General features: G+C 44.1%; 1 protein-coding gene across 5 annotated transcripts in view; it reads right to left on the bottom strand.

Moving 5' to 3' along the window:
* ppp4r4 (protein phosphatase 4, regulatory subunit 4) overlaps positions 1 to 25347 on the bottom strand; it is a 130244-nt gene that overhangs the window by 15773 nt on the left and 89124 nt on the right. For 3 of the 5 annotated variants that reach the window (XM_064925036.1, XM_064925038.1, XM_064925037.1), the window contains 11 exons: positions 24820 to 24983; positions 20858 to 20977; positions 13981 to 14058; positions 7491 to 7574; positions 6467 to 6649; positions 5782 to 5887; positions 5314 to 5461; positions 4409 to 4553; positions 3896 to 3934; positions 1853 to 1924; positions 646 to 709 (listed from right to left, as the gene is read on the bottom strand). In XM_064925036.1, the coding sequence (XP_064781108.1) occupies positions 646 to 709; positions 1853 to 1924; positions 3896 to 3934; positions 4409 to 4553; positions 5314 to 5461; positions 5782 to 5887; positions 6467 to 6649; positions 7491 to 7574; positions 13981 to 14058; positions 20858 to 20977; positions 24820 to 24983 (1203 nt within the window). The remainder of the gene's footprint in view (positions 1 to 645; positions 710 to 1852; positions 1925 to 3895; positions 3935 to 4408; positions 4554 to 5313; positions 5462 to 5781; positions 5888 to 6466; positions 6650 to 7490; positions 7575 to 13980; positions 14059 to 20857; positions 20978 to 24819; positions 24984 to 25347) is intronic. The other 2 variants (XM_064925039.1, XM_064925040.1) reach the window with 1 other exon arrangement.

The raw sequence follows: 25347 nt of genomic DNA, 5'->3' as shown, positions 1-25347 counted from the left end.
AACAAACTCCCTCACGACGCCAGGACAGCGGAGTCAATCACCACCTTCCGGAGACACCTGAAACCCCACCTCTTCAAGGAATACCTAGGATAGGATAAGTAATCCTTCTCACCCCCCTTAAATGATTTAGATGCACTATTGTAAAGTGGCTGTTCCACTGGATGTCAGAAGGTGAATTCACCAATTTGTAAGTCGCTCTGGATAAGAGCGTCTGCTAAATGACTTAAATGTAATGTAAATGTAGGCCTTGAAATACATCCACAGGTACTCCAAACTCAAATGATGTCAATTAGCCTATCAGAAGCTTCTAAAGCCATGACATAATTTTATGGAATTGTCCAAGCTGTTTAAAGGCACAGTCAATTTAGTGTATGTAAACTTCTTGACACACTGAAATTGTGATACAGTGAATTATAAGTGAAATAATCTGTCTGTAAACAATTGTTGGAAAAATTACTTGTGTCATGCACAAATTAGATGTCCTAACCGACTTGCCAAAACTATAGTTTGTTAACAAGACATTTGTGGAGTGTTTGAAAAAAAACGAGTTTTAATGACTCCAACCTAAGTGTATGTAAACTTCCGACTTCAACTGTATATTAGTAAGAATCTCAAAGCAGATGTGTGATGTGTGTGGGAACGTACGTTTCTTTTCTGTGTGTTTTTCACTGGTGAGCTTGGCTTCGCTCTGCTGTCGCTCTAGCTGTTCCTGTGGTGGACGAGAGTAGCGACTCAAAGGGTTAAAAAAAAAGAAACAAAGGCAGTTATTGCAATCTGTAAAATGTAAACACAACTGTGACATATTCATCATCTTAGAGGTCATGTTTTGACACAATAACATTATGGTAGCTAGCAAAATAGTGTTGATGTAGTTGCTAACTAACTGTAAATAGCTTTAGCTCGCTATCAAACTAACTTGGCGAACGGTGGGGCCAACTATTTATTATACTGTATTAATATATTTATTTACTAGCTAGATACTGCACCACTCTTTACTAGCAAACACAATGCTAATAAAATTATAGGTTACTAATTACCTTAGGTTATAGATTAAAATCGTTTTACATGTTGACATTTGAAGTGTCTTCTTTCCAAACATATTGTGCCTTGTACAACCAAGCCCATATATCCCCCTTCAAAAGACCCCTTCCTTGCTGCTTTATTTACAACTAAGAATTGTGACAAAATAAACTATCACAACAACCAGGAATAGATACCAAGGACACACACACACACACACACACACACACACACACACACACACACACACACACACACACACACACACACACACACACACACACACACACACACACACACACACACACACACACACACACACACACACACACACACCTCTGTGAGAGGGTCACCTCTGAAAACGTTTGAATACCACTGGACTAGAGCAGGGTGCTAGAGGAATTGAATAACAGGACATCAATCCATCTCTTTATAAATAAAGAGAGTCAAAAAAGCTTTCTGAAGAAAGGAATGAAAATAGAATCTTTAAAAAGGTTAATTCATGCACGAGTATGGAATGTTAAAAATACCAATATTGTTCTGATCAAAGACGCATGTTTTCTTGTTTTATTTTCCACTAATAATAAACTGACAGTGCTGTACACATAAAAGGGGGCTTATAAAATATTAGTTCTACAAATAACAAGAACGGCAATGTTTGGTGACAAAGTGCTACGTATGACAGGATGGTGTAAAATCCCTCACCATCTTTAGAAGAGGGTTAATAGTACATACACTAACAAGCTTAACTTGTGTGTGTGTGGTGCTATGAGTTACTGCCCCAAAATCTACATTGTATAAAAATAAGTTGTTTTTTATACAAGTCCCTCACCATCTCCAGCAGTAGAGTCTCTTCCTTCTCCTTCTTCTGGTCGAGTAGATCTCTCTCGTGTCTCTTATGGTACTAAAATGGAAAAGTACATATTATACTGTATTCAAATCAGACCTGTGGTAGCACTTCCATGTTGTAACAATAGAAAGCAACCTTTCGGGATAATAGAGCTGTACTCGGACCCCTTGACTTTTTTCACATTACAGCCTTATTTTAAAATAGAGTAAAAAAATGTTTTTTATCCTCAGCAATCTACAGACAATACCTCATAATGACAAAGTGAAAACACGTTTTCTGCAGCATTGAAAGTCCCCAAGAACACAGTGGCCTCCATCATTCAGGCCAAAGAGTTCAATCTTGGTCTGAAAGAGTCTTTTTCTGCCTTTTGGCAAACACCAAGCGGGCTGTCATGTGCATTTTACTGAGGAGTGACTTCAGTCTGGCCACTCTACAATAAAGGCCTGATTGGTAGAGTGCTGGGGTTGTCCTTCTGGAGGATAGACTTATGGTCATATTTGCCAAATGGAGGGCGAGGGAGCGCGTTGTGTGCGTCTCTGTGTGCGGAGTAAACGTGGTCTAGAGTTGTTTTCCTCTGGTTGCTTCAAGTGACATGCTGGTTGAAATGAGGTAAAACAGGATTTAAGTTTGCCTGCATTAACTAGGAGCGCCGCTGCTGATCACTAGGAGCGGCGCTTCTGGATGAGCATTTTCTTGTTTTCTTATGGCCTTATCCAGCTGGTTGAGTGCGGTCTTAGTCCTAGCATCGGTTTGTGGTGGTAAATAGATGGCCTTGAATAATATAGATTAACTTTCTTGGTAGCTAGTGTGGTCTACAGCTTATCATAAGCTACTCTACCTCAGGCGAGCAATACCAGACGTAGCTTCTCTTCTCTGTCCTGTGCATGGAAAATCCCGCCAGCTCTATATTATCGTCGTCGTTCAGCCACAACTCGGTGAAACATAAGATATTTAGTTTTTAATGTTCCGTTGGTAGAATAGTCTTGATTGTATAGAATCCCTTTTGTTTTCCAGTGATTGCAAGTTGGCCAATAGAAAGGATGGTAGTGGAGGATTACTCACTTGCCTATGAAATTCTCAGAAGGCAGCACGACCCCCGCCCCCTCTTTCTCAGTCTTTTCTTCACGCAAATGACAGGGATACTCGTTAAAGAAAAAATCTTCGTCCAGTTCAAGGTGAGTAATCGCTGTTCTGACGTCCAGAAACACATTTTTGTCATATGAGACAGTAGCAGCAACATTATGTACAAAATAAGTTTAAAAAATAAGTTACAAACAACGTGAAATAATTAACAAAATAGCACAGTTGGTTAGGAGCCCATAAAACGGCAGCCATCCCCTCCAGTGTCAATCATGTCAAATCAATTGAATTTACCACCCGTGGACTCCAATCAAGTTGAAGAAACATCTGAAGGATGATCAATGGAAAAAGAATTCACCCGAGGTAAATTTCTCATAGCAAAGGTTTTGAATACTGGTTTTGAATTTTTATTACATTTGCAAACATTTATAAAAACCTGTTTTCGCTTTGTCATTGTGTATTGTGTGTAGACTTTAGATTTTTATTTATTTAATCAATTTTAGAATAAGTCTGTAAAATAACAAAATGTGGAAAAAGGGCAGGTGTCTGAATACTTTCCAAATGAGCCTGGAGCAAATAAGGGTCAAATGTCTTGCTCAAAGGCATGTTGACAGATTTTTCACCTTGTGGGCTTGGGTATTCGAACCAGCAACCTTTCAGTTACTGCCCAATGCGCTAACTGGTAGGGTCTAACCGCCAGGCTATCTGCTGCCCACCATATCAATACAATAAATTAAAATGTAAATACAACTGGCGACACCTCGTCATTTTTGGAGAGAGGTTTTTGAAACGACAGAATTATGGTAGCTTGCAAAAGAGTGTAGAAACGGTTGCTAACTAACTGTAAGCAACTTTAGCTGACATGCTTATAGGACATTCCTATCTGCTACATAACCATTCTTCCAAGTATTCTAAAAAGAGTGAAGAAAGTAAGGGATTACTTACAGGTTCTGTGATGTCCATTTTGTCCAATTCCAGCACTGTCTAAAAAAATTAATAAAAAAGAATGTTTACATATATATATATATATATATATATATATATATATATATATATATATATATATATTTTTTTTTTTTTTCCACCATAATTTGCAAATAAATTCATGAAAAATCCTACAATGTGATTTTCTGGATTTTTCTTCTCATTTTGTCTGTCACAGTTGAAGTGTACCTATGATGAAAATTACAGGCCTCTCTCATCTTCTTAAGTGGGAGAACTTGCACAATTGGTGGCTGACTAAATACTTTTTTGCCCCACTGTATTCCATAAAAAAATCTGCCGTTTCCAGCTACAATGGTCATTTACAACATTAACAATGTCTAAACTGTATTTCTGATCAATTTGATGTTATTTTAATGGACAAAAAATGTGCTTTTCTTTAAAAAACAAGGACATTTCTAAGTGACCCAAATTGAAATAGTACTCAGTAATATCATCCACCCCTCCCTCTCTCACCTTGCGGACGGTGGCCACCACATCCTTGTCCTTCTCCCGACAGAGTAGCTTGCGGACGCAGAACTCCAGCTGTTGCAGGAGGTGTTTGTCTGCAGGCAGCCTGATGGTGGACCTCAGCTGGGGCAGCATGTGGCACAGCTTATACCTGGGTCATGTTTATTCGGCACAAAACAGGAAAAACAATTCTAACAGGGAGGGCACAACCTGAGTGTATCCAATAAGAATGTAGATTTTCATTTTCTGTTGCAAAACGTTTGGCAAGGGAGTGCTTACTGAACATGACCATGGCCAATATACATGGCATACTCAGAGGATGAATTTCTCTAAAGCTCCATAGTGCTAAGATCATCTTTCATCCATTGCCTACAACAGGACGCTACGTTAGATGTCCCACCACGAGAGCAAATGTACAAGCGGATGTGTGGTGAGCTTGTACAAGAAATGGCTGCCAAGAAATGGATGCCATTGATGATGGATGAGGTGTCCATATTAAGTAAAGCATCTAGAAAAGCACTCAAAAAATAAAATTAAGGAATTAAAGGAGCAATCTGGGATTGGTTTTGACTTTTAAATTAATTATATGTCACTCTTGAAAAATATACAGTAACTTAAAAATTACTCATGGGCTTAGTTCAAATGTCGTACCCCAACAGAACCCAAAATATAAGCTTGTTTCACTCCATTATTTGTGAACAATTTAATTCTAAACAAATCCGGTATAGCCTCCAAACATGGTTAAATGGATGACGTCCATGAATCCATAACTCCATATATGAATTTGAGAGTGTTACATTTCTCCATGCCCATTCTTCAGATGTTCACCAAAAAAAGTGGCGGGACAGACGTTTGTCGTTTGAATCCCTGCTTGTCCTTTTAAGTAACTTATTAATTACTGAATCCAGTACCTGACATTGGCTACAGGGTCATTGACCAGCTCCAGAGCCTGGATGAGGAAGTGTTTGCAGAAGTAGGCCTTTGAGAAGAGCTCCATGGCAATCTCACACAGGTCCAGGTAGCGAAGCCTGTTCCAGTAACTTCTGCCCTGAGCAAGCTCTGGAAACGAGGGGGAGGGAAAGGGGAGAAGGCAGGATATACATTACATTACAAAAGTCACACAAACTAACACGTTTGCGCAAAACATTAGGAGTCATTTATTTTGTTCTAGGTAACACCGTTGGGGAATTGGGAGCCATTTGCTTAGCAAATCTACCATGGCACAGGTTGTACTGGCACCTGTGACAACACTTTTTCCGTATAGACGTCTGCATTGTATTGTTTATTTTTGTCAACCTTGTCGGCAAACAAAATAAATAGATGTATAGAGAGACAGAGACACTAGACAGACAGACTTATTGACACAGACAGACACAGACCTTGCAGCACTTTGCCGATGATCTCTTGCCGCTGCTCCTGCTTGCGGTTGTAGCGTAGGAACATACACAGCGTCCTGGCCGCCTCTCTCTGGACTGGGAGAACGTTCTGGCAACAACACGGAGTAGACACACTTAGTGAGCAGAGACAGAGTGTTTGTCCCAAATGGCAGCCGATTCCTTTGATAGTGCAGTGCACTATGAAGGGAATAGGGTGCCACTTGAGATATATCCTCAGCCGGCTGTTAACACAATGTAGGATTTCCATTTGATAGTTTCTATCTCTTGTGGGATAGTTGAATAAAGTTCTATCCTACATCAACTCATTTAATACCAGAGATGAACACATCGTTTAACAATGAAACATTCTGTTTTCCATTGGGAATTGATGTCAGAATAGAATATACCCGGGTCGTACACTGTACAATGCAAGAATGTGTAAGGTCATTGAGCTGAAGATTAGGCATTGGCTCAGGGAGCTAACACAAGTCTTAGGCAAGGTTACTCAGGTCTCAGGCTAGTTCATCAACGTATGTGTGTAGCTACAATATGTATAAAATATGTGACTGGCATGGCAGCCATAACTCTAACCCTAACCCTGAGCTTAAACCAAACCCTAACTATAATCAATTACGTAATTCAAAGTGAGTTTGTCCATTTAGATTCTCCCTATGTATACTAGTCTCACGTTGGTGGTGACGATGGCGAACATCCTCTGCAGGAAGCGGAAGTAGATCTGGTCGGCGGAAACAACACGGGGCAGGCAGGCATAGCGTTGCAGCAGTCTCTCATGCACCCGCCAGCGGAGCGACAAGGCAGCCTTCTGCTCGGCCGCTGCCAGCGCCGGGACCAGCTCGGGGACAATCAGCTGCTGGACCCACCATCGGGAGAGAGGGCAGACCGGTGGGAGAGAGAAATGAAGAAGGGCATGGAGGAAGGGGGAGGCACAAAGTGTATAAGAAGGAGGGGTGAGGTTGAGAGGGGAAGGAGAGAAAAAAGGCATTGAGGAGGTGGGGTAGACAAAGGGAGAAGGAGGGAGAGAAAGAGATGGAAGTGTGTAGATAAGAGATAAAAAATAATATGGTGAGAGAGGTACAGAGAGACAGAGGGTGGAGAAATACAATAATGAGTAGAGAGGGGGCAGGGGGCAGGGGGGAGAGAGGGGGCAAGGGAAGGGGGAAGGGACAGGGGGAGAGAGAGGGAGCACAGAGATAAGAAAAAACAAAAAAAAGATTGAGATACAGAAACATCGCCAGAGTGAGAAGATGACAAAGAGAGGAAAGATAAAATGAACGAAACAACACAGAGTGAAACATTAGAGAGAGTATGAGAGGTGGGACATAGGTTATTATTATTTTATGAGATAAACAGTAGTGTACGCACAACTAGTAGGTTCAGGGTTCAAAAATCTGAAACATAGGTACCCACACACACGTTGAATAAGACTGGGAGCATTCAATCGTGTGCATGTATATATCTTTATATATGATAGCTGCACCACACAGAATCAACCAGCAGAGGGGGTTAGCTCATTCACAAAGACTACTAGACCTGGGTAAGTATCCGCAAAGCAGCTCAGAGTAGGAGTGCTGATCTAGGATCAGTTTAAATCATGATAAGATTATATGGACAGATCCAAGATCAGCATTCCTACTCTGAGATATTTTGTGGATACAGGCCCAGAGCAGTAGACCATAGACGGGGGTACGTACCTTGCTCTCGGGTCCTGGCCCTTCTCCTCTCGATGTGGCCAACTCCAGAGTCTCCTGAAGGTGGCTTAGCAATGCATCTAATACCTGCACAGAATAAAAACATCATCATCACTATCATGATTGTTGTTGTCATCTTCATAAACAACGTCATCGTTATCAGCATCATCATCGTTAACATTATGGTCTTCATAATTGTCATAATCAAATGCCGACCTTATTACCTTCCAAGAGAATTATCTTCGGTTATAGTCACAGCCATGTATATTCCCCCTCAAGCCAATTACATGACTGAACTACACTGGACTTTGTGCAAACTGGAAACCATACACCCTGAGGAGGCATTTATTGTAGCTGGGGGTTTAAACGAAGCAAATACTACCGAAGTTCTTTCAACACATTGACTGTAGTACACGCACTGCAAAAACGCTCGACCACTGTTACTCCCCCTTCCGGGATGCCTACAAGGCCCTCCCCTACCCTCCCTTCAGCAAATCAGATCAAGACTACATTTTCCTCCTCCCTTCCTATAGGCAGGAACTCAAACAAGAAGTACATGTGTTAAGGTCTACTCAACACTTGTCTGACCAATCGGAATCCATGCTTGAAGATTGTTTTCATCATGCAGACTGGGATATGTTCTGTGTAGCCTCTGAGAAAAACATTGACGTATACACGGGCAGGGTGACTGAGTTCATCAGGAAATGTACAGGGGATGTTGTTACCACTGTGACTATTTAAACCTACCCAAACCAGAAACCGTGGATAGATGGCAGCATTTGTGCAAAACTGAAAGCGCGAACCACCGCATTTAACCATGGCAAGGTGACTGGGAATATGGTTGAATACAAACAGTGAAGTTATTCCCTCCGTAAGGCAATCAAACAGGCAAAACGTAGGTACAGAGACAGTGGAGTCGCAATTCAATGGCTCAGACACAAGACGTATTTGGCAGGGGCTACAGACAATCACGGATTACAAAGGGAAAACCAGAGTCACGGACACCAAAGTCGTCTCCAGGAAAAGCTATACACCTTCTTCGTCCGCTTTGAGGATAACACAGTGCCACCGATGTGGCCTGCTCCCAAGTACTGTAGGGTCTAGTTCTCCATAGCTGACTTGATAACAGCATTGAAGCGTATTAACCATCGCAAGGCCGCCAGCCCTGAAGGCATCTCTAGCCGCGTCCTCAGAGCTTGCGCAGACCAGTTGGCTGGAGTGTTTACGGACATATTCAATCTCTCCCTATCCCAGTCTGTTGTCCCCACTTGCTTCAAGATGTCCACCATTGTTCATGTACCAAGGAAAGCAAAGGTAACTGAACTAAATGACTATCGCCCTGTAGCACTCACTTCTGTCATCATGAAGTGCTTTGAGAGACTAGTTAAGGATCATATCACCTCTACCTTACTTGACACCCTAGATCGAATTCAATTTGCATACCGCACCAATAGATCAACAGACAATGCAATCGCAATCGCACTGCCCTATCCCATCTGGACAAGAGGAATACCTATGTAAGAATGCTGTTCATTGACTATAGCTCAGCATTCAACACCATAGTACTCTCCAAGCTCATCCTTAAGCTTGGGGCCCTGGGTCGGAACCCTGCCCTGTGCAACTGGGTCCTGGACTTTCTGACGAGCCGGCCCCCGGGTGGTGAAGGTAGGAAACAAGACCTCCACGTCGCTGATCCTCAACACAGGGGCCCCACAAGGGTGCATGCTCAGCCCCCTCCCGTACTCCCTGTTCACCCATGACTGTGTGGCCAAGCACGCCTAAAACTCAGTAATCAAGTTTGCAGATGACACAAAAGTAGCAGGCTTGATTAACAACAATGACAAGACAGCCTACAGGGAGGAGGGAGGATTAAGAAATTTTCTTGGCCCCTAAGATCCTAATTTTTTTTTTACAGATGTGCAATTGAGAGCATCCTGTAGGGCTGTAACAACGCCTGGTACAGCAACTGCACAGCCTGCAACCACAGGGCTCTCCAGAGAGTGGTGCGGTCTGTCCAACGCATCACAGTGGGCACACTGCCTGCCCTCCAGGACACCTACAGCACCCGATGTCACAGAAAGGTCAAAAAGATCATCAAGGATGTCAATCACCTGAGCCACGGCCTGTTCACCCCACTGCCATCCTGAAGGCGTGATCAGTACAGGTGCATCAAAGCTGAGACCGAGAGACTGAAAAAAAGCTTCTTCTCAAGGCCATCAGACTTAAACGGCCATCACTAGCTGGCTACCACCCGATTATTCAACCCTGCACCTCAAAGGCTGCTGCCCTATATACAGTTCAAGTCGGAAGTTTACATACACTCAGGTTGGAGTCATTAAAACTCGTTTTTCAACCACTCCACAAATTTCTTGTTAACAAACGGAAGTTTTGGCAAGTCGGCTAGGACATCTACTTTGTGCATGACAAGTAATTTTTCCAACAATTGTTTACAGACAGATTATTTAACTTATAATTCACTGTATCAGAATTCCAGTGTGTCAGAAATTTACATCCACTAAGTTGACTGTGCCTTTAAACAGATTGGAAAATTCCAGAAAATTATGTCATGGCTTTAGAAGCTTCTGATAGGCTAATTGACATCATTAGAGTCAATTGGAGGTGTACCTGTGGATGTATTTCAAGGCCTACTTTCAAACTCAGTGCCTCTTTGCTTGACATCATGGGAAAATCAAAAGAAATCAGCCAAGACCTCAGAATTTCTATTAGACCTCACCAACTTTGGTTCATCCTATCCTGAAAGTACCATGTTCATCTGTACAAACAATAGTACCCAAGTATAAACACTACGCAGCCATCATACCACTCAGGAAGGAGACGCGTTCTGTCTCCTAGAGATGAACGACCTTTGGTGCGAAAAGTGTGAATCAATCCCAGAACAACGGCAAAGAACCCTGTGAAGATGGAGGAAACAGGTACTAAAGTATCCATATCCACAGTAAAACGAGTCCTATATCGACGGAACCTGAAAGGTTGTTCAGCAAGGAAGAAGCCACTGCTCCAAAAGTGACATAAAAAAAGCCAGACCACGGTTTGCAACTGCACATGGGGACAAAGATCGTACTTTTTGGAAAAATGTCCTCTGGAACTGTTTGGCCATAATGACCATTGTTATATTTGGAGGAAAAAGAGGTATGCTTGAAAGCTGAAGAACACCATCCCAACCGTGAAGTATAGGGGTGGCAGCATGATGTTGTGGGGGTGCTTTGCTGCTGGAGGGACTTGTGCACTTCACAAAATAGTCGGCATCATGAGGAAGGTCAATTATGTGGATATATTGAAGCAACATCTCAAGACACCAGTCAGGAAGTTTAAGTTTGGCAGCAAATGGTATTCCAAATGGACAATGACCCCAAGCATACTTCCAAAGTTGTGGAAAAATGACTTACGGACAACAAAGTCAAGGTGTTGGAGTGGCCATCACAAAGCCCTGACCTCAATCCTATAGAACATTTTTGGGCAGAACTGAAAAAGCATGTGTGAGCAAGGAGGCCTACAAACCTGATTCAGTTACACCAGCTCTGTCAGGAGGAATGGGCCAAAATTCACCCAACTTATTGTGGGAAGCTTGTGGAAGGCTTCCCGAAACTTTTGACCCAAGTTAAACAATTGAAAGGCAATTTTACCAAATACTAATTGAGTGTATGTGAACTTCTGACCTACTAGGAATGTGATGAAATAAATAAAAGCTGAAATAAATCATTCTCTACTATTATTCTGACATTTCACATTTTTTAAATAAAGTGGTGATCCTAACTGACCTAAGACAGGGAATTGGAATGAGGTAGGAATGAGATGGTTGGATGGGCTATTTACAGATGGGTTGTGTACAGCTGCAGCGATCGGTAAGCTGCTCTGACAGCTGATGCTTAAAGTTAGTGCGGGAGATTTAAGTCTCCAACTTAAGTGATTTTTGCAATTGGTCCCAATCATTGGCAGCAGAGAACTGGAAGGAAAGGCGGCCAAAGGGGGTGTTGGCTTTGGGGATGACCAGTGAAATATACCTGCTGGAGCGCGTGCTACGGGTGGGTGTTGCTATGGTGACCAGTGAGCTGAGATAAGGAAGAGCTTTACCTAGCAAAGACTTATAGATGACCTGGAGCCTGTGGGTTTGACGACGAATATGAAGCGAGGACCAGCCAACGAGAGCATACAGGTCGCAGTGGTGGGTAGTATATGGGGCTTTGGTGACAAAATGGATGGCACTGTGATAGACTGCATCCAATTTGCTGAGTAGAGTGTTTGAGGATATTTTGTAAATGACATCGCCGAAGTCAAGGATCGGTAGGATAGTCAGTTTTACGAGGGTATGTTTGGCAGCATGAGTGAAGGAGGATTTGTTGTGAAATAGGAAGCCATTTCTAGATTTCATTTTGGATTGGATATGCTTAATATGAGTCTGGAAGAAGAGTTTACAGTCTAGCCAGACACCTAGATATCTGTAGTTGTCCACATATTCTAAGTCAGAACCGTCCAGAGTAGTGATGCTAGTCGGGCGGGCGGGTGCGGGCAGCGATCAGTGGAAGAGCATGCATTTCGTTTGACTTGCATATAAGAGCAGTTGAAGGCCACGGAAGGAGTGTTGTATGGCATTGAAGCTCGTTTGGAGGTTTGTTAACACAGTGTCCAAAGATGGGCCAGAAGTATATAGAATGGTGTCTTCTATGTAGTGGATCAAATAATCACCCGCAGCAAGAGCGACATCATTGATATATTCAGAGAAAAGAGTCGGCCCAAGAATTGAACCCTGTGGCACCCCCATAAAGACTGCCAGTAGTCCGGATAACAGGCCCTCCGATTTTACACATTGAACTCTATCAGAGAAGTAGTTAGTGAACCAGGCAAGACAGTCATTAGAGAAACCAAGGCTGTTGAGTCTGCCGTTAAGAAAACGTGATTAACAGAGTCGAAAGCCTCGGCCAGGTCGATGAAGACGGCTGCACAGTACTGTCTTTATTGATGGCGGTTACGATAGGACCTTGAGCGTGGCTGAAGTGCACCCATGACCAGCTAGGAAACCGGATTGCATAGCGAGAAGGTACAGTGTGATTCGAAATGGTTGGTGATCGGTTTGTTAACTTGGTTTTCCAAGACTTTAGAAAGGCAGGGCAGGATGGATATAGGTCTGTAACAGTTTGGGTATAGAGTGTCTCCCCCTCTTGGGGATGACCGCAGCCGCTTTCCAATCTTTAGTAATCTCAGACGATAAGAAAGAGGTTGAACAGACTAGTAATAGGGGTTGCAACAAGGCGGAGGATAATTTAAGAAGAGAGGGTCCAGATTGTATAGCCCAACTGATTTGTAGGGATCCAGATTTTGCAGCTCTATCAGAACATCAGCTGTCTGGATTTGGGTGAAGGAGATTCGGGCGGGGGCTTAGAGAAATGCTTATTGAAATTCTCGATTATCGTGGATTTATCGGTGGTGACAGTGTTTCCTAGCCTCAGTACAGTGGGCAGCTGGGAGGAGGTGCTCTTATTCTCCATGGACTTTACAGTGTCTCAAAACTTTTGGGATTTAGAGCTACAGGATGAAAATTTCTGTTTGAAAAAGCTAGCATTTGCTTTCCTAACTGCCTGTGTATATTGGTTCCTGACTTCCCTAAAAAGTTGCATATCGCGGGGACTATTCGATGCTAGTGCAGTAATGCGCAGTGGTCTAAGGCACGGCATCGCAGTGCTAGCTGTGCCACTAGAGATCCTGGTTCGAGTCCAGGCTCTGTCGCAGCCGGCCCCGACCGGGAGACCTATGGGGCGGCGAATAATTGGCACAGCGTCGTCCGGGTTAGGGGAGGGTTTGGCCGGCAGGGATGTTCTTGTTCCATCGCGCACTAGCGAATCCTGTGGCGGGCCTGGCGCAATGCACACTGACAAGGTCGCCAGGTGTACTGTGTTTCCTCTGACAATGCTTCCGGGTTAAGCGGCATTGTGTCAACAAGCAGCGCGGCTTGGGTGGGTTGTGTTTCGGGGGACGCATGGCTCTCAACCTTCGCCTCTCCCGAGTCCGTACGGGTGTTGCAGCAATGGGATAAGACTGTAAACTACCAATTGGACACCACGAAATTGGGGAGAAAAAGGGGTAAACATTTTTTATACAAAATAATAATAAAATAACACATTTTAAAAATGCATATATATAAAAACCCCTCTAGTGTAAATTACATAGCTCCGTTCAGATTATTTGTTTGATCATAAATGAGCATATAATAACCCACCAACAATAAGTATCTCTTGAACCGTTCAATCTAGACAGAAAATCAAATTTCACATGTCCTTGCTATCCTATCCATCGTTCTATCAATCAATCTGTCCATGTACCTACTATAACCAGTCACTACCATTACTACTGGAGTCACTACCAATACCATAACTTATTTCACAACCATAAATACCCTAAGACAAGCTAGCCAGCACTTTTCTAGTTTACTACATATTTCAAACATACTTTAAACAAAATGAGATTCTGCGTGTCTCACCTCAAGTGAGTCGTCCTGCAGTAACACAACCAGCTCCTTGTGAATGAAGTGGACATTGGGGCCCAACAGCTTGACAATCTGAGCGATCATAGGGAAGAAGAGGGGAGAAGAGAAATTGTGATGTTATGTGTTGGCATACATAACCAGATTTTGAGGTCAAATCCATTTCTATTTCAGGGAATTAGACTAATCGATTCAGACTACATCAAATTGGAATTGAGGCTGTCAAACTCCATCGGGTTCTGTCAGTGTGATCTATCACATTTGGAATTGTTCTGAAATGTTGCACACAGAAATTACTTTTGGATGAGGATCTGGGTCATACATAATATTTGTAGCTAATATAACTCAAGAAACATGCTATCAAATTTGGTATGTTTGTTCAGCCGCAAGGCATTGGTGGGTCTTTTTGTCCTTGCCATTGATTGGCTAAGACACAAAGGCTTTAAAAAAAACCATTTTCACTGCATTGACCATCTTATAGTCAAATCATGCAGGTGAGCTGGTCCTACTCTTTTTGTCCATTTTCAGGTAATTTGTGTTGAAAATCTGAGAACATTGAGCGTAACACGTCAACCCTTTTACCCATAGATACAGTGGGGCAAAAAACGTATTTAGTCAGCCACCAATTGTGCAAGTTCTCCTACTTAAAAAGATGAGAGAGGCCTGTAATTTTCATCATAGGTACACTTCAACGATGACAGACAAAATGAGGAAAACAAATCCAGAAAATCACATTGTAGGATTTTTAATGAATTTATTTGCAAATTATGGTGGAAAATAAGTATTTGGTCAATAACAAAAGTGTATCTCAATACTTTGTTATATACCCTTTGTTGGCAATGACAAAGGTCAAACATTTTCTGTAAGTCTTCACAAGGTTTTCACACACTGTTGCTGGTATTTTGGCCCATTCCTCCATGCAGATCTCCTCTAGAGCAGTGATGTTTTGGGGCTGTTGCTGGGCAACACGGACTTTCAACTCCCTCCAAAGATTTTCTATGGGTTGAGATCTGGAGACTGGCTAGGCCACTCCAGGACCTTGAAATGCTTCTTACGAAGCCACTCCTTCGTTGCCCGGGCGGTGTGTTTGGGATCATTGTCATGCTGAAAGATCCAGCCACGTTTCATCTTCAATGCCCTTGCTGATGGAAGGAGGTTTTCACTCAAAATCTCACGATACATGGCCCCATTCATTCTTTCCTTTACAAGGATCAGTCGTCCTGGTCCTTTGCAGAAAAACAGCCCCAAAGCATGATGTTTCCACCCCCATGCTTCACAGTAGGTATGGTGTTCTTTGGATGCAACTCAGCATTCTTTGTCCTCCAAACACGACGAGTTGAGTTTTTACCAAAAAGTTATATTTTGGTTTCATCTGACCATATGAAATTCTCCCAATCTTCTTCTGGATTATCCAAATGTTCTCTAGCTAACTTCAGCCGGGCCTTGACATGTACTGGCTTAAGCAGGGGGACACGTCTGGCACTGCAGGATTTGAGTCCCTGGCGGCATAGTGTGTTACTGATGGTAGGCTTTGTTACTTTGGTCCCAGCTCTCTGCAGGTCATTCACTAGGTCCCCCTGTGTGATTCTGGGATTTTTGCTCACCGTTCTTGTAATAATTTTGACCCCACGGGGTGAGATCTTGCGTGGAGCCCCAGATCGAGGTAGATTATCAGTGGTCTTGTATGTCTTGCATTTCCTAATAATTGCTCCCACAGTTGATTTCTTCAAACCAAGCTGCTTACCTATTGCAGATTCAGTCTTCCCAGCCTAGTGCATGTCTACAATTTTGTTTCTGGTGTCCTTTGACAGCTCTTTGGTCTTGGCCATAGTGATACCAGCCTAAATGAATACAGACCCGTAGCACTCACGTCCATAGCCATGAAGTGCTTTGAAAGGCTGGTCATGCCTCACATGAACACCATTATACCAGAAACCCTAGACCCACTCCAATTTGCATACCGCCTAAACAGATCCACAGATGATGCAATCTCAATCCCACTCCACACTGCCCTTTCCCACCTGGACAAAAGGTAAACCTATGTGAGAATGCTATTCATTGACTACAGCTCAGCATTCAACACCATAGTACCCTCAAAGCTCATCACCAAGCTAAGGATCCTGGGACTAAACACCTCCCTCTGCAACTGGATCCTGGACTTCCTGACGGGCCATCCCCAGGTGGTGAGGGTAGGTAGCAACACATCTGCCACGCTGATCCTCAACACTGGAGCTCCCCAGGGGTGCGTGCTCAGTCCCCTCCTGAACTCCCTGTTCATCCACGACTGCATGGCCAGGCACGACTCAAACACCATCATTAAGATTGTAGACAACACAACAGTGGTAGACCTGATCACCGACAACGACGAGACAGCCTATAGGGAGGAGGTCAGAGACGTGGCCGGGTGGTGCCAGAATAACAACCTATCCCTCAACGTAACCAAGACTAAGGAGATGGTTGTGGACTACAGGAAAAGGAGCACCGAGCACGCCCCCATTCTCATCGACGGGGCTGTAGTGGAGCAGGTTGAGAGCTTCAAGTTCCTTTGTGTCCACATCAACAACAAACTAGAATGGTCCAAACATACCAAGACATTCGTGAAGAGGGCATAACAAAGCCTAATCCCTCTCAGGAAACTAAAAGGATTTGGCATGGGTCCTGAGATCCTCAAAAGGTTCTACAGCGGCAACAGCGAGAGCATCCTGACCGGTTGCATCACTGCCTGGTACGGCAATTGCTCGGCCTCCGACCGCAAGGCACTTCAGAGGGTAGTGCGTACGGCCCAGTACATCACTGGGGCAAAGCTGTCTGCCATCCAGGACCTCTACACCAGGCGGTGCCAGAGGAAGGCCCTAAAAATTGTCAATGACCCCAGCCACCCCAGTCATAGACTGTTCTCTCTACTACTGCATGGTAAGCGGTACCGGAGTGCCAAGTCTAGGACAAAAATGCTTCTCAACAGTTTTTAATGGTTACCCAGACTATTTGCATTGTGTGCCTCCCCCAACCCCTCTTTTACACTGCTGCTACTCTCTGTTTATCTTATATGCATAGTCACTTTAACTATACTTACATACTACCTCAATTGGCCCGACCAACCAGTGCTCCCGCACACTGGCTAACCGGTCTATCTGCATTGTGTCCCACCACCCGCCAACCCATCTTTTTATGCTACTGCTACTCTCTGTTCATCATATATGCATAGTCACTTTAACCATACCTACATGTACATACTACCTCAATAAGCCTGACTAACCGGTGTCTGTATATAGCCTTGCTACTCTTATTTTCAAATGTCTTTTTACTGTTTTATTTCTTTACTTTTACATATATACACACACACACACACACACACACACACACACACACACACACACACACACACACACACACACACACACACACACACACACACACACACACACACACACACACCTTTTTTTCCGCACTATTGGTTAGGGCCTGTAAGTAAGCATTTCACTGTAAGGTCCACACCTGTTCTATTTGGCGCACGTGACAAATAAACTTTTATTTGATATACGTGCCTGACTCTGATTTGGATAACGACTCTTTGCCTGACCTACCGATTGCCTGCCCCTTGTACTGAAATACACTCAGAGACTGGTACTATCCATCTCCTGTGTCTGCATCTGAGTCTTAGCCTGAGCCGTGATAATACGAACTGGCCGTTAGACTGGGGATGAAAACCAGAGGACAGGCTGGCCGACGACCCAATGAGGATGCAGAACACCTTCCAGAACCGAGATGAGAACTGAGGACAGCGATCGGAGACCATGACGACCGGAAGTCAATGGATCCGGAAGACGTGCTGCACCATGAGCTGGACCGTCTCCTTAGCTGAGGGCAATTTAGGAAGGGGGATAAAATGGCTGGCTTTGGAAAACCTATCCATCACCGTAAGGATGGTGGTGTTGCCCTCTGATACAGGGAGACCCGTGAGGAAGTCCAAGGATATATGGGACCAGGTTCCGGTGAGGAACAGGGAGTGATTGAAGGAGGCCAGCAGGAGCTGGCCACGGAGTCTTGTTCTGCGCGCACACAGTGCAGGCGGTAATGAAAGCAGAGACGTCAGGAACCATGGTGGGCCACCAAAAACGTTGTCAGAGCGAGCCAATCAGGACTTGAAGACGACTCTTCGTTGCCTCATCTCCACCAATCCCACCACCTGGAGCCAGGAATTTATGTGGATGGATTATGCCCGCAACACCCTTTCCTGTTCTGCTACTGGTCGCTCACCTTTTGAGTGTTCCCTGGGATATCAGCCCCTGGTTTTCCCGGAGGAAGAGGTCAGCATACCTTCTGCCCAGATGTTTGTCCGTCTCTGTCGCCGTACCTGAAAGAGAGCCCAGGCCACCTTTCTCAAGACCACCTCCAGGTATCGATGACAGGCGGACCGCCACCAGAACCCTGCTCCACGCTACTGTCTTGGGCAGAAGGTATGGCTTTCCACTCAGGATCTGCCCCTCCGGATGGGGTACCACAAACTTTCCCCCCTGTTCTATCGGCCATTTCCCCATCTAAGGTCCTTAGCCCCTCTACTATTCGCCTTCTGTTGCCCCGCACCCTCCGAATACATCCCACTTTCCATGTATCTAGGACTAAACCCCTGTCTCACAGTCCTTTGTCTCCTGTTTCCAAACCCGTCTCACAGCCCTTTGTCTCCTGTTTGTTTGTTGCTAGTTTGTCTTGTTCCGTCAAGTCCTACCAGCGTGCTCCTGTGTTTCCCGAGCTCTAGTTTTTGGTTTTTCTAGTCTTCCCGGTTCTCACCTTTTCTGCCTGTCCTTACCCTGAACCTGCCTGCTGTCCTATACCTGCCTGACTCTGATTTGGATTATAACTCTTTGCCTGCCTTGACTTCCGATTGACTGCCCGTTTTACTGAAATAAATTCTGAGACTCGCACTATTCACTTCCTGTGTCTGCATCTGAATCTGAGCAGTGCTGTGTTTTTTTTGCAGTATTACTTTAGTGCTTTGTTGCATGTTTTGGAATCTTTTATCCCGTATATTTGTATTCTTTTCACTATCATTTAGGTAATTCCGGTGTATTCGGGAAAGTATTCAGACCGTTGAGATTTTACACATTTTGTTATATTACAGCCTTATTTCTGAAATTGATTTAAATCTACACAATACCCAATAATGACAAAGCAAAAACAGGTTTGCTAATTTAATTAAACTAAAATATTACATTTACCTAAGTATTCAGACCCTTTACTAAGTAATTTGTTGCGATTACAGCCGCGATTCTTCTTGGGTATGACGCTACAAGCTTGGCATACCTGAACTGGAGGAGTGTCTCCCATTCTTCTCTGTAGATACTCTCAAGCCCTGTCAAGTTGGATGGTAGCGTCACTTCACAGCTATTTTCAGTTCTCTTCAGAGATGTTTGATTGGGCTCAAGTCCGGACTCTGGCTGGGCCACTCAAGGACATTCAGAAACCTGTCCCGAAGCCACTCCTGCGTTGTCTTGGCTGTGTACTTTGGATCATTGTCCTGTTGGAAAGGGAAACCTTCGTCACAGTCTGAGGTCCTGAGCACTCTGGAGCCTGTTTTCATCAAGGATCTCTCTGTACTTTAATCCGTTCATCTTTCCCTCGATCCTGACTAGTCTCCCAGTCTCTGCCTCTAAAATAACATCCACACAGCATGATGCTGCCACCACTGCTTTACCGTAGAGATAGTGCCAGGTTTCCTCCAGACGTGACGCTTGGCATTCAGACAAGGTGTTCAATCTGGGTTTCATCAGACCAGAGAATCTTGTTTCTTAAGGTCTGAGAGTCCTTTAGGTGCCTTTTGGCAAACTCCAAGCGCGCTGTCATTTGCCTTTTACTGAGGTGTGGCCATAGAGTAGCCAGATTGGTGGAGTGTTGCAGAGACGGTTGTCGTTCTTGAAGGTTCTCCCATCTCCACAGAATATCTCTAGAGCTCTGTCGGTTCATGGTCACCTCCTGACCAAGGCCTTTCTCCCCACGATTGCTTAGTTTGGCCGGGCGGCCAGCTGTGTTCTTGGGGACCTTCAATGGTGCAGACATTTTTTTGGTACCCTTCCCCAGATCTGTGCCTCGACACAATCCTGTCTTGAAGCTCAACGGACAATTCCTTCAACCTCATGGCTTAGTTTTTGCTCTGACATGCACTGTCAACCATGGGACCCTGAGCAGTTTCCTTCATGTCCAGAAGCTCAGTTCAGAAGGTCAACTGTATCTTTGTGTCTTAACTTAACCATGCTTAAAGAGATATTCAATGTCTGATTTGTTATTGTTCCCAATCTACTAATCACTGCCCTTCTTAATTAGGGTTTTGATAAGCTACCTGGTCTTTGTAGTTGAAACAGTGCTTGAAATTCAATACTTGACTGAGGGACCTTACTGATGTTGTCAGTATGGGGGGGGCAGAGGAAGAGTTAGTCATTCAAAAATAATGTCAATCCCTATTATTTCACACAGAGTGAGTCCATGTAACTTACTGTGAGATTTGTTAAGCCAAAAGAAAAGGGTTGGATACTTAAGTGACATCTATATTTTAGGTATTAAATTGTTAGTAATTAGATTATTTTGTGTAGATCAATGACAAAAAACAAATCACAATTCAATCTATTTCAATCCCACAAAAAATTCAGGATGGGGGGGGGACTTATGATACCCACTGTACATTCAATAGCCCCTCTCTGTCCCTCTCTGTTGCACACAACACACAACACACTTCCATTCCCCCTGTCACAAGGGGAGTTTTGTTTTACAAAACTAAGTAATGACACAAATCACATTGGCAGTCTATCAGAGTTATGGACATTCTTTATGTATTTTATTGACAGAACAGAATAAGCCAGTGTCCAAACAGCAGGCACCTTACCTCGTGGAAGCCCTCGGCCATTGTGCGTCGCACCGTGATCTCAGGGTCATTACACAGACTGGAGAAGGTGGGGTAAAGCTCCGTCAGGAAGTGGTTGGGGTCAGCGAATAACACCATGGCCTGAAGAAAAAGTGATGTCACAGAGAGTGATAACTTGTTCAAAATTAATCCCTATGCACTTGTGGAAATCTGAGATACATTTTTTGCCATAATCAAAATGGAATCTTCTACTCCCCAAGGCTAGTATAACCACATAATGCAAGCATCCTTTTATTTACTAAGATTCAGTAGAAACTTTGTAGAACATACACAATAATGCAATTGGCTGGAGTTTCTATTTTGAATATAAAGTTCTTATCTACAAGTACTAGGAGCAGTAAGTCTTGTATATTTTTTTACCTTTATTTTACTAGGCAAGTCAGTTAAGAACAAATTCTTATTTTCAATTGATGGCCTAGGAACAGTGGGTTAACTGCCTGTTCAGGGGCAGAACGACAGATTTGTACATTGTCAGCTCGGGGATTCGAACTTGCAACCTTTCGGTTACTAGGTCCAACACTCTAACCACTAGGCTACCCTGCCGCTCCGTGTGTGAACAACACTCTTTTGAATTAAAACAATTCCGTACTAAAATGATGAACAGACACAAATGCAATTAACTTTGTGACAGTTTCCCTGATGCTTGCATTCTCTTTTGAGACAGTTGACAAGGTTCACCTCTGCAGACAGCTGGGTCGAGTTCATTGGCCACCAAACGGAAGGAAACGGGAAGGTACTTACACATTTTTACCTCCTTTTTCTCCCCAGTTTCGTGGTTACGATCTTGTCTCATCGCTACAACTCCCCAACAGACTCAGGAGAGGTGATGGTCGAGTCATGCGTCCTCCAAAACATGACCCGCCAAACCACGCTTCTTAACATCCGCTCGCTTAACCCGGAAGCAAGCTGCACCAATGTGTCGGAGGAAACACTGTTCAACCGACGACCGAACTCAGGCTGCAAGCACCAGACCCACCACAATGAGTCGCGAGAGCGCGATGCGCCCCCGGGCACGACCAGTAATGACACTGCCTGGGATCGAAACCCAGACTGTAGTGATGCAGTGCCTTAGACCACTGCGCCACTCGGGAGGCCTTCGTTTTCATATTCTGTTGCAAAACGTTTTGCTACAGTGTGCCCGAATAACCACGACCTTGAACTGCCAACACAGTTAGTCCCAAATGATACATTATTGAGGGCTTGAGCAAAGCGGGCACACCTAGGCTGCATACCAATTGGCACCCTATTCCCTACATAGTGCACTACTTTTGACCAGACCTATAGGCCCTGGTCAAAAGTAGTGCACTATGTAGGGAATGGGGTGCCATTTGTGATGCACAGACACCTAGCTGGACCAGGGGAGGAGAACCTCCCTGCCTGTGTGAACAAAAGAGCTGTGGACAAGTCCTCTCATCAGGCCTATTGTTACAGGCGTCTCCTCTACCCTCCTGACCCCATTACATGGGCTGTGCGTGTGTGTATGAGTGTGGGATGATATGCGTGTGTGTGTAACTCTCTCTAAAGTCCCATGACCATGGGACAACAATTTTTACTTCCACATGCTGACAGAATATGACAGAGACACTATATTCAGCAGGTCAGGAGGTGGATCCATGTGCTAAAAATACACACATGCCTGACTCATGAAAACACGTGCAGGTATAGTGCATTCGGAAAATATTCAGACCCCATGACTTTTTCCACATTTTGTTACGTTGCAGCCTTATTCTAAAATGGGTTAAATAAAAATCCTCATTAATCTACACACCCCATAATGACAAAGCGAAACAGGTTTTTAGAAATGTTTGCTATGAGATTCGAAATTGAGCTCAGCTGCATCCTGTTTCCATTGAACATCTTTCAGATGTTTCTACAACTTGATTGGAGTCCACCTGTGGTAAATTCAATCGATTGGACATGATTTGGAAAGGCATACACTTTTTCTTTATAAGGTCGCATAGTTGGCAGTGCATGTCAGAGCAAAAACCAAGCCATGAGGTCGAAGGAATTGCCTGTAAAGCTCCGAGACAGGATTGTGTCGAGACACAGCTCTGGGAAAGTGTACCAAAACATTTCTGCACCATTGAAGGTCCCTAAGAACAAAGTGGCCTACATCATTCTTACAATGGAAGAAGGTTGGAACCGCCCAGTCAAACTGAGCAATCGGGGGAGAAGGGCCTTGGTCAGGGAGGTGCCCAAGAACCTGATGGTCACTCTGACAGAGCTACAGAGTTCCCCTGTGGAGGTGAGAGAAACTTCCAGAAAGACAACCATCTCTGCAGCACTCCACCAATCAGGCCTTTATGGTAGAGTGGCCAAACAGAAGCCTCTCCTTAGTAAATGGCACATGTCTCCCAGTCCCTGCAGCTTGGAGTTTGTCAAAAGGCACCTGAAGACTCTTAGACCATGACAAACACGATTCTCTGGTCTGATGAAACCAAGATTGCCAAGCATCATGTCTGGAGGAAACCTGGCAGCATCCCTACAGTGAAGCATGGTGGTGGCAGGATCATGCTGTGGGGATGTTTTTCAGCGGCAGGGACTGGGAGACTAGTCAGGATCAAGGGAAAGATGACCGGAGCAAAGTACAGAGAGATCCTTGATGAAAACCTGCTCCAGAGTGCTCAGCACCTCAGACTGGGGCAAAGGTTCACCTTCCAACAGGCCAATGATCCTAAGCACATAGCCAAGACAATGCAGGAGTGGCTTTGGGACAAGTTTCTGAATGTCCTTCAGTGGCCCAGCCAAAGCCCGGATTTGAACATGATTGAACATCTCTGTAGAGACCTGAAAAAAGCTCCGCAGCGACCCTCCCCATCCAAACTTACAGAGCTTGAGAGAATATGCAGAGAATGGGAGAAACTCTCCAAATACAGGTGTGCCAAGCTTGTAGCGTCATACCCAAGAAGACTCAAGGCTGTAATCGCTGCCAAAGGTGCTTCAACAGAGTACTGAGTAAAAGGTCTGAATACTTAAGTAAATGTGATATTTCAGTTTTTATTTTTTCATACATTTGCAAAAATGTTAACCTGTTTTTGCTTCGTCATTATGGGGTATTGTGTGTAGATTGATGGGGGTAAAAGATTGAATCCATTTTAGAATAAGGCTGTAACGTAACAAAATGAGGAAAAAGTTGAGGGTTCTGAATACTTTCCGAATGCACTGTATACAGTACTGTACACTAGGGCTGTGACGACACCAGTTTCGCTATATTTTTTTCATGGCAAAAATGAAAACACGAAGCAGACCAAACTCTTTGGTCCTTTAAAAACCTGCTGTTTGTAAAATGTGTGCTTTAACTTGGAAAATAAATACATGTGACTCTGGATGACAACATAATGATGTTTGCAACATTAGGGCTGTTTTTCTAAAGAAGTTAATTATGCTTCATGTTTTCTTTCCTTGCCACGATACAAACGAGTATTGCGATACTGTTTTGTTTTCCGACCCTACTATACACTCTTTACAAAGTCCACAACACATGCACGCCACGTGCATGTGCGTGCACACACACACACACACACACTGTTGGCAAGACTATTTCAGTTCCAAAATAGTGTATGGTGAGTTAAATAACTGACTCTAAGGCACACTATTCCCCTCTATAGACTCAAAAAGTTCAAGCTTTATAAAGCTGTTCAACCTTGTAAGGTGTTTGCAACATGTAGCCACAACACTTAAGACATTTTTATAAAAAAACTAAGCCACCCATATGGCAACAATCACCAAGAGTTGACCAGAAGCATTTTCAAACAGAGGCAGAAAGACAGATGGTCCAGTTACAGACTTGATTCCTTCAAACGCGCTGCAAGACTTCAGAGACTGTTCAAGAGTGGGAGGGAGGGTTGGTAGGAAACTTGTGTGTGTGTTTGCATGCGTATATGTATGTGTGTGTGTGTGTGTGTTGGTCAGCAGTCACTCACGGGGAAGTTGTAGGCGCAATTGCGTCGCACCAGGGCGTACTTGCTCTCCAGCTCCAGCGGATAGACCTGGTTGTCCGAGTGTCCGTTTTCATGCTGCAGGCCCAGTACACACAGCTTCTTATAGAACTCCAGGAACCACAGGTGCTGCTCCTCTGTGAAAGACGCTGCAGGAGAGAAGAATTAGGACCATATAGGAACAACTCTAGCAGACAGGAATCAGAATCACACAAAGGGACCTGTGTGTGTTTATGTAGCCTGACCTCCCGGTCATGGGTCTCCCGGTTGCGGTCGGCTGCGACACAGCCTGGGATCAAACCCGGGTCTGTAGTGAAGCCTCTAGCACTGCGATGAAGTGCCTTAGACAGCTGCATCACTACTATTTATATTGTTGACAACTTCTACTTTTACTTCACTACATTCAGAAAGAAAATAATGTACTTTTTACTCCATACATTTTCCATGACACCCAACAGGACTTATTACATTTTGAATGCTTAGCAAGACAGGAAAATTATTAAATTCACACAC

This window comes from Oncorhynchus masou, chromosome 19 (genome assembly GCF_036934945.1).
Source record: "Oncorhynchus masou masou isolate Uvic2021 chromosome 19, UVic_Omas_1.1, whole genome shotgun sequence".
NCBI classification, from domain to species: domain Eukaryota; kingdom Metazoa; phylum Chordata; class Actinopteri; order Salmoniformes; family Salmonidae; genus Oncorhynchus; species Oncorhynchus masou.
Note: the sequence above shows the minus strand (reverse complement) of the source record. Positions and strands in the feature narration are given on the sequence as shown.